Below are 12,504 nucleotides of genomic sequence, written 5' to 3' on the forward strand. Positions count from 1 at the left end.
ATCCTACCATTTGCAACAACATGGATGGAGCTAGAGGGTATTATGCTCAGTGAAGTAAACCAAGTGGAGAAAGACAAACACCAAATGATTTCACTCATGTGTGGAGTATAAGAACAAAGAAAAACTGAAGGAACAAAACAGCAGCAGAATCACAGAACCCACGAATGGACTAACAGTTACCAAAGGGAAAGGGACTGGGGAGAATGGGAGGGAAGTGAGGGATAAGGGCAGGGAAGAAGAAAGGGGGTAGTACGATTAGCATATATAATGGGGGGAGGAATGGGGAGGGCTGTGCAACACAGAGAAGACAAGTAGTGATTCTACAACATCTTACTATGCTAATGGACAGTGACTGTAATGTGGTTTGTGGAGGGGACTTGGTGAAGGGGGGACCCTAGTAAACATAATGTTCTTAAAAAAAAATGCACTGGGCAAAAAAAAAAAAATTGAGAGCTATTTTAAATTCCTGAGCAGGGAAGTAATAATGGTAAAAATGGTACTTTAGAAAGATTACTTGTGACAGCAGCATAAAGGATGCATTTTGTGGGGGAAAGGACTAGCATTAGGCTGGAAACCAAGAAAGTAGCTTTTTGGGTAATTCATTGTGAGAACATAGACTGGTGGAGGTATACTGGGAATGCACAAGACTTCTAAGCAATTGGGATTTTGGAATGAATAAGAAGGAAGAGTCAAAGAAGATTGCATGCCTTAGACTAAAAGTACCAGTGTTGGGAAGATAGCCTGTTTTGATGGTGTATGAGGACTGGATGACTTTGTCTTAGATTTGTTGAATGGAGGTAAACATCTGTAAATATCCCTGTTGACATAATATATCAGCATTTATCTCTTTTTTAATTAAAAGAAAGGGAGGTAATGTGCCTGTAGTTAGAGAAGTATCTAACTTATACTTTGTAGCCTCCAAATAAAAAGAAAAAAGAGAAGGAGCGCTGTACTGCCCTTCAGGACAAGCTTCTTGAAGAAGAAAAAAAACAAATGGAACATGTACAGCGAGTTCTACAGAGACTGAAACTGGAAAAGGACAACTGGCTTTTAGCGAGTAAGTTAGAATTACAAAAGCAAACCTTTATAATTCTGGAGGTGTTGAAGTGTATTATGTTTTTATTTCAACTCAGTGTTCACTGTCCCAAGTTTTGGTTACTCATTAATTCAGAGTCGACTTCACATGTTCACTAAAGGAACTGATTTAGCTTGCTGGTGAAATTAACTTACAACTACAATATTGGCAGCTTATCATTCAACTTTTCTGTATGAAATCATACTTCTGGAGAAATTACAGGTAGAAAAATATCCGCAGAGTGAAAACAAGTCTCATCCCAGACATGACCTTTGGTTACAAACTATGAATAGTTTGTGGTTCTATAGCATTCTCTACACTAAAATTAATATGTTGTTATGTTTAGTGGCTTTGAGGCACTTGAGGAAGAAATTTACCACTTAATATATTCTCCCCTTATTTTTAGAATCTACCAAAAATGAGACCATCACAAAATTTCTACAGCTGTGTATATTTCCTCGATGTATTTTTTCAGCAATTGATGCTGTTTACTGTGCTCGTTTTGTTGAATTGGTACATCAACAGAAAACTCCAAATTTTTCCACACTTCTTTGCTATGATCGAGTAAGTTCTTTTTATTGCAACCTTTAAAAAAAGTCTCACACAAAGATAGCTAAACATTATAATCTATAGAGGTATTGCTGTGTGTCTGGTTAAAAGCATGAACCCAAGAGCCACGTGCCTGAACTTGAATCCTAACTCTGCTACTTTCTAGATACATGATCTCTGGCAAGTTTTTAACCTCTTTGTGCCTCAATTTTCTTATCTGTAAAGTGGGATAACAATACCTGCTTCATAAGATTCTTGTGAGAATCAAATGAATCACTATACACAAAAGTACTTTGAATAGTGCCTGATACGTAATAAGCACCTCTAGTTAATCTTTTAACATTTGAGTTTATATGTTTGTCATAATAGGTAGAACTCTCTTCTCCACTCTTAACTTTACCCTCAAAATACACCTTTGCACGTACATAAAAGCAGGGATGCTTTTCAGTATGATCACATTCACAAATTTTTGCATCTGGCTTTTTCTTTTTAATAAATTACTGCATTTTTGTGGTTTAAAAATGTACTGTATGTTACAGCATGTCAACTGCCTATTTCTGTTTTCTATTAGCCTTTTCTCTGCTTACTGTCCCTTTAACCCCAGGTAGTATCTGTGTCTAAGTCTCTGTTAAAGCAGTGAATGATGTAATAATAATGGTAGTTTTTTTCTTCTTTCATTGTTAATCAGCTTTTTAAATAAAAATTTTGTTGTCATTGCTTTATTAATGTGCTCTTCCCTCACGAAAGCCAAAATATTTAAAGGTCTCAGAAATTGTGAGTATAAAAGGGGACAATACATTGTGACTAAACTTATCTGTTAATTTATTATGATTTGCTATAGCATGATCTTTTAGTATTTTGAACTAATTTTGACCTTGATTTGTTTTTATTTTTCAAATATTTTTTCCTATAGGTTTTCTCTGACATAATTTACACAGTCGCAAGCTGTACTGAAAATGAAGCTAGTCGATACGGGAGATTTCTTTGCTGCATGTTAGAAACTGTGACCAGATGGCACAGTGATAGAGCCACATATGAAAAGGTAGGACTAGTAAATATCATTATATTTTATCCATATATCTAATAGCCACTTCTAGTAATTGCTAGGTTGTTCAGTTTTTAAAGGAAACTGAGTTTAAGACTCAGCTGTAAAACAGTGTTTAAAATTTAAGCACAATTTGTTCATTATTAAAAAGTGCTATTTAAAAAAATCCTATCTTATGTTGACATTCCAAAATTAATATCATTGACTAAGCTGAACCATCCTATGAAAACTACCTATTATTCAAATATGCATCACGTTTTCACATGGAATCATTAATCTAGTCTATGTAAGTTTCAGCTTCCGCTATTTTGAGGAACAGAACTTTTCTTTGAAAAGTAAACCTTTTTTTCCCCTTAGGAATGTGGAAATTATCCAGGATTCCTCACTATATTACGGGCAACTGGATTTGATGGAGGAAATAAAGCTGATCAATTAGACTATGAAAATTTTCGTCATGTTGTACATAAATGGCATTACAAATTAACCAAGGTAAAAAAAAGAATTTCTCAAAGGTGTTTTTTTCTTCTCCATACTTAGACTTTTATAATAACAAATCTTAAAATGTTTGTTGTAGGCATCGGTGCATTGCCTTGAAACAGGCGAATATACTCACATCAGGAATATCTTGATTGTGCTAACAAAAATACTTCCTTGGTACCCAAAAGTTTTGAATCTGGGTCAGGCTTTGGAAAGAAGAGTACATAAAATCTGCCAAGAAGAAAAAGAGAAGAGGCCAGATCTATATGCATTGGCTATGGGGTAACACAATTATACTTTAATGTGATTTATGAGACTAGATGACAGAAGGATTCTGAAGACTTTAAAATGTTTTACAGTGGTGAAGTTTATCTTCTGCCTTACCTCAGGAAATTATGGGAGATTATGCGTTCATGTTCCCACAGGCTGGTGAGAGTTGTCACTTCCGATTATCAGCTTCCGGTCTATACTGGATGATAGTTTCAAAAGTCATATCCAATATATCTTGGTTTGAAGGAAATGTAAATTCATCATTGGTTATCAGCTCATCAATAGCAAAAAAAAAATCTTCATTTAAGGATTAGTTTACATTGAAAAAAAATTTTTTTTTTTAGGAGAGGCTTTTATTGAGAGATACAGTGAGAGGACAGAGCTCCGCCAGGAGGGGACAAGAGAGCCTGGGGTGGTGCTTGTCTAGGGAATTTATAGACAGTTGAGGATTTGGGGGAACTGATAAAGGGCTTAGGGTTGTGGACTTGTTAAAAGTGGTCTTAGGATGTTTGTCCTTGATGAGACATTAAGTCTCTTTTAGCATGCTAAAGTGAATCTTACACATGATTGTAAATGATTAGCATAATAAAAACATGGGCTACTTTCCTTTATCTGGGGAATATGAACTGATCTCACAGAAGAATGACTCTAGAGCTTAATGTTTAACACAGAGTTTTTGTAGGGGGTTTCCTTGCATGTAGTTACATTGCTCTGACTGTAAATATCCTGCCTTGCTTTTTCCGGAGGCCCTCACCCTACTCTGACTACACCCATGGTCCCTGTCTCATATCCCTCTCTACATATAGAGACCCTAGCTGCTGCTAGGGAAAGGGGGCGATGACCACTCTGGCTGCTTCATGCTGAGAGTGGGTGCAGTAAAGGGTTCAGTTAGGTCCCCATCACTGGTCAGTCGAGAAGGCCTCAGAATATGGGCACTTCTATTCTGGGTTCCATTTCTATTACTATTTACAGTTTTATGGCTTCTCTAAAGCTATCCTGGACGAGCCCCCAAAGATGATGCTGGGGTTCTTGTTCGTGGAGTCAAAGAATGAACTTAGCAAACACCCAAGGTAGAACCAGGGAGAGGCCTTTATTGAGAGATATGCCTTTATTGAGAGATATAGTGAGAGGACAGAGCTCCTGGCTCATGCCAGGAGGGGACAAGAGAGCCCTGAAATTTTTATTTTTAAGGAAGCATCTAGGGCTCCTATAAAGACCTTCAAGAACACTGAAAATTAATATTTTTTATTTTCTGGAACCAAGTAGCAGAGTGAATAACTTGATAATTTCATTCTTTTAAACCCCATGTTTGTGTTTTTTTTTTATTTGTATTTGTATATTTAAACACTTTGTGCGACTTTCAGCTACTCTGGGCAGTTGAAAAGTAGAAAGTCATACATGATACCTGAAAATGAGTTTCATCACAAAGACCCCTCTCCGAGGAATGCAGTTGCCAGTGTACAAAATGGGCCTGGTGGTGGGCCTTCTTCATCATCGACGGGAAGTACATCTAAATCTGATGAAAGCAGTAATGACGAGACTGGTATGCTTATTTATAGAAATTTTTAAGTAATACATTTTGTTTCAACAAACTGAAATGTTTTGTATCACATGACAAGTAAAATGCAAGCTTAGTATTACTTTTTATTCCCTAAGTAGCAGTATGTAACTATCAAGAAGTAATCAGCTCTTTATTTCCTTCTAATTAATTGCTAATCATTTTGCTGTGAAATTATACTTTATTTACATTTAGGGGGTCGTCAAATAAATCCTTACCTTTATTTCAGATAAATCAAGGGAGAGATCTCAGTGTGGTGTGAAAGCTGTTAATAAAGCTTCTAGTGCCACACCAAAAGGGAATTCAAGCAATGGAAATAGTGGCTCTAACAGGTAGGAACACTGTGCTGTATGTCAAAATTCTGAATTCTTTTTTTTTTATTGGTGTCATTGATAAACAAAATTCTGAATTCTTACATGATGAACCTCATTAGACATGAATGAAAGGTAGTTGAATGCTGTTAAATGAAAGTCATTTATGTTGGGCTTTGAAATTTTGTATGTACCCTTGTTTTGGTTATGTGCTTACCATCCTCATTATGTTTTGTATAAGCTGAGACTGACTCTGTTTCCCCTGCTGCTGGGGTATGCAGGGGAAGGTAGGTGATGAAGTTAAAAAACATTTTAGGATTGAGTGGTTGCTGTAGACAGTCTGGGTAAGGATTATTTACGTAAGAGAAGCCTATGCTGATTTAGACCAGCAAGTGATTCATCCAGTCAGGTAATCCAGTTCCTGATAGTAGCACCTTCAGTTGACTTGTGGGATAATTTTTGGTTATGTTCATTTGTAATCTCCCAAGGTTATGAACATATGCAAGAAAAGGGCCTGATATCACTTAAATCATTCTTTTTAATCTGCTCTTCATGAATTTGGTTATTTATTACTTACTGGATAAAGAAGTACTTTTTCATTTAAAGTTGTTCTTTAGTTTTCAAAGGGCTACTCTTCTAGAATTTTTGAAGCCAGTAAGAAACCTTTGTTTATGATTTAAAACATTCCGTGGAGTGTATTTTATGACCATTTGTCCTAAAATCTCATATTTGTATTCCTAAGCAGCAAAGCTGTTAAAGAAAATGACAAGGAGAAAGGGAAAGAGAAAGAAAAAGAGAAAAAAGAAAAGACTCCAGCTACGACTCCAGAGGCCAGGGTACTTGGTAAAGATGGTAAAGAAAAACCAAAGGAAGAACGGCCAAATAAAGATGAAAAAGCAAGAGAAACGAAGGAAAGAACACCTAAGTCTGACAAAGAGAAAGAAAAATTCAAGAAAGAAGAAAAAGCTAAAGATGAGAAATTCAAGACCACCGTCCCCAATGTAGAATCAAAATCTACTCAAGAAAAGGAAAGAGAGAAGGAGCCATCCAGAGAAAGAGATATAGCAAAGGAAATGAAATCAAAGGAAAATGCTAAAGGAGGAGAAAAAGCACCAGTTTCTGGGTCCTTAAAGTCACCTGTTCCCCGATCAGACATTGCAGAGCCTGAAAGGGGCAAGTTTACCTTTCTTTATATTTGTTTACCTTTGCATGTTGTAATGCATGGTTGTTTTCAATTTCCTTGTTTTGGCAAGTTATCTAGCGACTTTACTGGGGGAAAGTAATACTTAATTACCTTAAAAGTTGGTGGTTTTTATTTTTTTTTAAGTATTTGGGAAAAGTGGAAATATACCTTATTGTCACTATTTCTTTTGCCCAACAGAACAAAAACGCCGCAAAATTGATACACACCCTTCTCCATCACATTCCTCGACAGTAAAGGTTAGTATAGCCTGAGGAAGGCAGCGTCCATGTTAGGCTCACCTTTTTGGAATACGTGTCCTGACTTCCTTCAAGTCTTGTGCCAAGTATTCACTGGAGCTACTGGAGGTTTTATGTTGCATTAGAAAATGAAATTTTTACGTATTGGTGGACTGATATTTTTTCCTATTGAGTATTTTTATTATAAAAATATTAAAACTTCAAGGACCTAGCACTAATTTTGTAGCATTTCAAAGTGCAAGAGAAATTTTACCCAGAAGTGCCTCACTGCTTTAAGCAGTCATTTTTGGAGTGCAATGGTAGCTACAAGCAAACGAGTCTTTTCAGCAGAATGAAGCATATTTTTCAGCATAAATATTGAAGAATGTATAGCACTGAAGACTTCCTGGATGATACGATAAACAAGATACCTCTGAATTCATCAAGCTTCTTGATGAGCATCATACCGATGTGTGCCTTCTAAGAAGGAGTCTTGAAAGGAGTTCCATTTTAAAGTCTCCTTGGTGATCAGTTCTCCTGTAGTTGTGTATATTCAGTGAGCATGCAGCTTCTGTTGTATCTTCCCTTGGAGGTTTGTTTATACCCATTGGTTTCCCAACAAGTTGAACCTTGCGTTACGATAAAAGCAGATGTGGCATCCAATCCTACCACCCAGCAGAGAAATCCCAGGCATTCAACTGCAGCACAAAATCGTGGGTGTAGCCTTCTTGAAGACTCAGGGTAGCCATTCCTTGCTCCATATTTAATTTTAATTCTAAAGTCATCTAATTTCATGGAATATTTGAATTTGCAGTATGTTGAACTTTTAAAACTGTAAGTTAACCAATTCTTCATCAAGAGCACTGTGGTGGAATACTCTAATTGGTTTCTTTTTTTTTTAAGTGTTTTTTTTTGTGGGAGGTATGAGATTCACCATCAGAGTCACTTTGCAAAAAAAGTGATTACTTTTTTATAGAATACCTGTTTTGTTTTCTTGTTAATGTAATGCCACTGAGTTTTCTGGCTAGGATAAAAAATGTGTATGGTAGAGTCACAATTGAAGTAAAATTTGAAGCCTCCCAGTTACAAACTATGAAAATGTAAGATAATATTGTTCTTCCACAGTGACCTCCACTATTTTGAACTTTTTGTGCAGAAAAATGTTTTGCTTTCTTAAGTCTCTTAATATTACTTATAACTTAAGTACAGTATTTTGAAAAATGTGGCATTGACATTTATTTTTGAATTCTGAGCAGAGAAAGATTTTTGTTACATTGAGTACATACAATTGTTTTTTTAACATTACAATTCCATTACATGGTTTTGCTTTTGTTTTTTATTGTTGATATTCATATAATAATGACATCACAAGATTTATCCTTACAAGAAGTAGCTGGTTTATTTCCAGGTTACAGCCATATTTCCCAAAGTTCCTCTGGGTTCTGAGAACTATGCCAGCTCACCTGTCATCTCCATTCATTTTCTGCAGGACAGTCTCATCGAACTCAAGGAGTCTTCAGCAAAGGTTTGAGTCTTTTAAAATCATCATGCCTAAGTAAAACAAAAAATTCTTTACTTCATTTATTTAGTAGATGGCCCTCGCCCTAGTAAGTGTTCAGTAAGCTAATAGAATAACCTTTAAAAATACCTATTACAAACAATGGATGACAGTGGCCCCTTTTACTGAGATTGTTATCAAATGTGTGTGATGTGGGGACATTCTTATAATCTCTCCTTACTTGCTGTGTTATGCATTATCCTATTATGCTTTAAAATCTGGAAATAAGTTTAACATTTGGGGAATGGGTTGTTGGTTTGTTTTGGGGAGTTGACTTATTTAATTTCTCAAAACAAATCTGTCAGGCTGTTTTCTGATTTTTTTTTTAGACAACTCAAAAGACCAAAAAATAAATTTGATACATTCACATAACTTTCTAAAAACTGAGCCCATCTCAGTCCATAAAAGTCTTATATTATTGCCTCTGCCAAGCTACCTTTTTGGTAGTTGTATAATATCAAGAAATATGGTTAATGTAAACTAATCTTTCTCCAGAAGGGGAATACTCAACTTGATGGTTGTGTTTACATGTCAGTATTAAGTCTTGCCTATTATTCTACTTTCTTGAGTATTCTGCTACTAAGAATAATGTGCAGTTTGTGTATCTTATTACGAGTTCATTTTATTGTAGTTGAATTGTCCATTGTTCATGTTATTTTGTCTTTATGATAAAACTTGTACCCTCTTTTCACTCTGCTTTTCTACTTTGCCTCCTTTTATATCTGCTAAGTATGATTTCTTACTGGTGGACCAATGCAAAATGAAATTTTGAAACAAAATCAGTTGACATTACTGCTTTTAGCTCTGTAGCTTTATAATGAAATATCAATGGCAAATGAGGACTAATTTTTAACACTTTAGATTAGCCAATGTGCCTGTATTCTGAACTCATAGCATTGTTTTTAGATTGTCCTGTATTAATCAAGACTATCAGCTGTACTGCGAATGCTTTCTTTTAAAGTAACTTTTTATTGGCTAAATTAAATATGTATTACAATATAGTAGGTTTTCATAACCAGATTGTGTATGTTAGTCTTAACCATCAGTGGCTTGTGTGGGCTATTTAAAATTCATGGATTAACAATGTTACCTTGTGAGTATTTATTTCCTGAAACATACTTTGAAGCAGTTTGAAACCTGCTGTTACAGCTAACTGCATTTTCTGATCATTGATGAAGATTATGGTTTCTTATATTTGTGAAAATCTTTTGAAAATAAAACATATGTGAGATGAACATATGTTATCTCATTTCATGCTATAACAGCGTTGTGAGGTAGATAGAGCAGGTGGTAGCATCTTTTTTGACAAACTGACCAAAGTTCTTGATCCTTTCTCAGTGGCATATAAGTTGTTAGTGCCAAATTTTGGACTAAAATTAAGGTTCCTCAAATGTTCTTACCACAATGAAAAAATGTTGCAACAAAAATTATAGTTCCTTGATTCTTAGCACCTGCTTCAACAGTAGTTGAAAGGGTTCCTAGCTCCTTTAGTGTGTTCATCTTGTTTAAATTACAGCGATTCAAGTCAGTCTCTCCTCCCCCTTAAAAAAGATGATGATTTTGTGGGCATTTAAAATTCAGTAGATTTATTCCACATTCAATCGGAAAAATTTGAAAATGGCATATGAATATGCTTCTAAAAATTGTGACTCAACCACTTTTCAGGTCCTTAGTCCTTAGTATATGGTACCTTGACAATATGGTTAGGTGATCAGTAAATATTTGAAATGAACTCTTAATGCCTTTGGCCTTTCATCAAACAACCAGTGTTTACTGGTCTGCATAGGAGTTGATGTTGCATTTTCATGTGTCTAGGAAAATTTAATAGCATATGAATGTCTTTAAAAAATTTTGCTGGGCTTTGATCTCTAAAATTGATGATCTGTATAAACTCAGTGTTTCCTGGGGTAGCTCTTACTTTTTAGAGGATTTGAAAGACGTGTGTCTATTTTTTCATGTTACCTTGTCACTCAGACATATAAAATTGTTTCCCTCCTTTGTTTAACCTTTTAGTTATGTTTTGTCCCTGGGATCCTCTTTTTTATTAAATTATTTACTATTTTCACTTTCTAATCAGTGGTAAAAGTAACATGGACTTGTCCTTTCAAGTAAGATTAATTAAAGGGAGAAAAGCCTAAGCCTAATTTAGTATCTAAATCTTTTCTCTCAGTTCACCTTTTAACCCCCAAATTCTAACTTTCATATTTCCACTTTTGGTCAGTTGTGTTTTCACCTAGCTATTCCAGCAGCTATATTGATGAAGAAAGTGTGAGAAAAGCTTGTTCCTTTAACCAGGCTGCTCTGTAATTTTTTTTTATTAAGGCATCATTGATATACATTCTTATGAAGGTTTCATATGAAAAACAGTATGATTACTACATTCACCCATATTATCGAGTCCCCTCCATGCCCCACGAAGTCACTGTCCATCAGTGTAGTAAGATGCCACAGGCTGCTCTGTAATTTAAGAGGGCAACAATAACCACCTTAAAAACAATTCAGCTTTGAATTCTGAGCCCATCTTTATACATTGTAGCCTAAGTAAAGAAAATGTTCTCTTACACAGATTTTGAATTATCAAATTGTTTTTTGGACCTAATGATCCCAATGCCGAAACTGAAAGCAAATCAGAAACAAAACCCAACAATGCTACAGGCAGATCATTTTAACAAATCACTGATTTTATTTTTCAAACTTGTATTGAGTACTCACTGTGTGTACAAGGCACTGGGAAGTGTGTAAAGGTAGAAAAGACATATTAGCTCCCCTATCATACGGAAACTATGTATGGACAAAAATAAAAGCCACGAAATTGGTAGGAAATAACCTGTCACAAAAAAGGTTATATGAAATAATACAAGAGTTCACCGGAAATTGAGTTGAAGGATGGTTGAAGTGTTAATGGCTTTTGAGCTGTCTTTAGTCTTTGGAGATTAAGATAAAAGGGAGCACCTGAGAACTGCTGGGAAGGACAGGGTGTTAGGAAGCAGTGGTAGTCACAACACGAATACATTGGATTGCTTCATAGCAGGACATAATTGTGCAAAGATTGTGAAGAACTTGGAATGTCTATGCTAAGTTGTATGCATTTATTCTCTGTGCAGTGAGAGATGATATGTTTTTGTAGAAAAGGGTATTGTGATCCAAACTATTCTTAAAGGGTAGAAAGAAGAAATAGAATTGGGTACATTTCTAAACTAAGACTTTCTAGGTTTCTCAATTCTTTGCAATACAGAATTCAAGTTAGACACAGTTAAAAACTTGATTCTTGTGGAGGCTGTGTGTGCATGTGCCTGCTCATTTGTAATAAAAAAAATTTTTTTTAATCAGGAGAATTGGGCAATACTTCACTTAGGGAAATCTTTGAGTATTGCAGTAATATATTATTTCTTTTGTCTGTCAGTTTCATGAGTAGTATTAAGACATGAATAAATGTTACAGTTAGAAAATCTTGAGTGTCATTTAGGGCACTATATCCAGCAAGAGTACCTTTTGGACAAGCACTTTGATGATTGTTTCTCATTCTCTTGCTCTTTGTTATTAATAAACATTTTGTCTATTTCAGTTGATCATCAACTTTTACACAATGAAATTTTAAAGAATCTACTTCTGCATTGCTATGGCAGTATTTCTGAGCCAACTGAATTGAAAATATTTGATGGTGTTAAAAAATGTGTTTCTTTAAATTTTCAGACTGATGGTTGTCTTCTTTCATATATTCTTTTGAATATCAAAGGATTTCTTCATGTAAAAATACTTGACTTTTGCCTCACTATTCTTTTCATTCCTAAGGTGTATCTAGAATTGTGTAGTTATGTAATGAGTTCTAGTCCGTATTCTGCTGCCTAATACATATAATGTCTTAAACATAAGCTTGTAGCACAGTTATAAATGCCATAAGGTTAGGTATCTGATTACTTCCTTCATATTTTCTTTTATAATAGATTTCCATATTAACAACTTGCATAAGTAAGGTCATCTTTTTAATTATTTAAAGTTAGCATATCTTTGATCTTTGGCTGTTTTTATTGCCTCTGGGTCTTTTGGCAGAGAAAGAATAGGCAGAGAACATTATTTCATCATTTTTCAGTCTTTTTGAGTTGTTTCATCATTCTCAGATGACTATATGGTTTTCTGGACTATTTAGAACCAATAATTAGACAAATTTCATAGTCAGTTGTGATTATTTGATGTAAATTGGAGTGCTTTCTGAAGTAAAGAATGTACAGCCTTTACATTTGT

The 12,504-nt window shown here is 35.0% G+C and overlaps 1 protein-coding gene across 15 annotated transcripts in view; it reads left to right on the top strand.

Annotated features, from left to right (window-relative positions):
• The window catches only part of THOC2 (THO complex subunit 2), a 134,452-nt gene that overhangs the window by 109,772 nt on the left and 12,176 nt on the right, over positions 1–12,504 (top strand). For 9 of the 15 annotated variants that reach the window (XM_073227801.1, XM_073227798.1, XM_073227799.1 and 6 more), the window contains 10 exons: positions 916–1,057; positions 1,482–1,639; positions 2,538–2,666; positions 3,027–3,158; positions 3,244–3,428; positions 4,781–4,959; positions 5,204–5,306; positions 6,028–6,458; positions 6,667–6,725; positions 8,098–8,229. In XM_073227801.1, coding sequence (XP_073083902.1) covers positions 916–1,057; positions 1,482–1,639; positions 2,538–2,666; positions 3,027–3,158; positions 3,244–3,428; positions 4,781–4,959; positions 5,204–5,306; positions 6,028–6,458; positions 6,667–6,725; positions 8,098–8,229 — 1,650 coding nt within the window. Of the gene's footprint in view, positions 1–915; positions 1,058–1,481; positions 1,640–2,537; positions 2,667–3,026; positions 3,159–3,243; positions 3,429–4,780; positions 4,960–5,203; positions 5,307–6,027; positions 6,459–6,666; positions 7,446–8,097; positions 8,230–12,504 lie in introns of all 15 variants that reach the window. The other 6 variants (XM_073227802.1, XM_073227803.1, XR_012127448.1 and 3 more) reach the window with 5 other exon arrangements.

This window comes from Manis javanica, chromosome X (assembly GCF_040802235.1).
Source record: "Manis javanica isolate MJ-LG chromosome X, MJ_LKY, whole genome shotgun sequence".
NCBI lineage: Eukaryota > Metazoa > Chordata > Mammalia > Pholidota > Manidae > Manis > Manis javanica.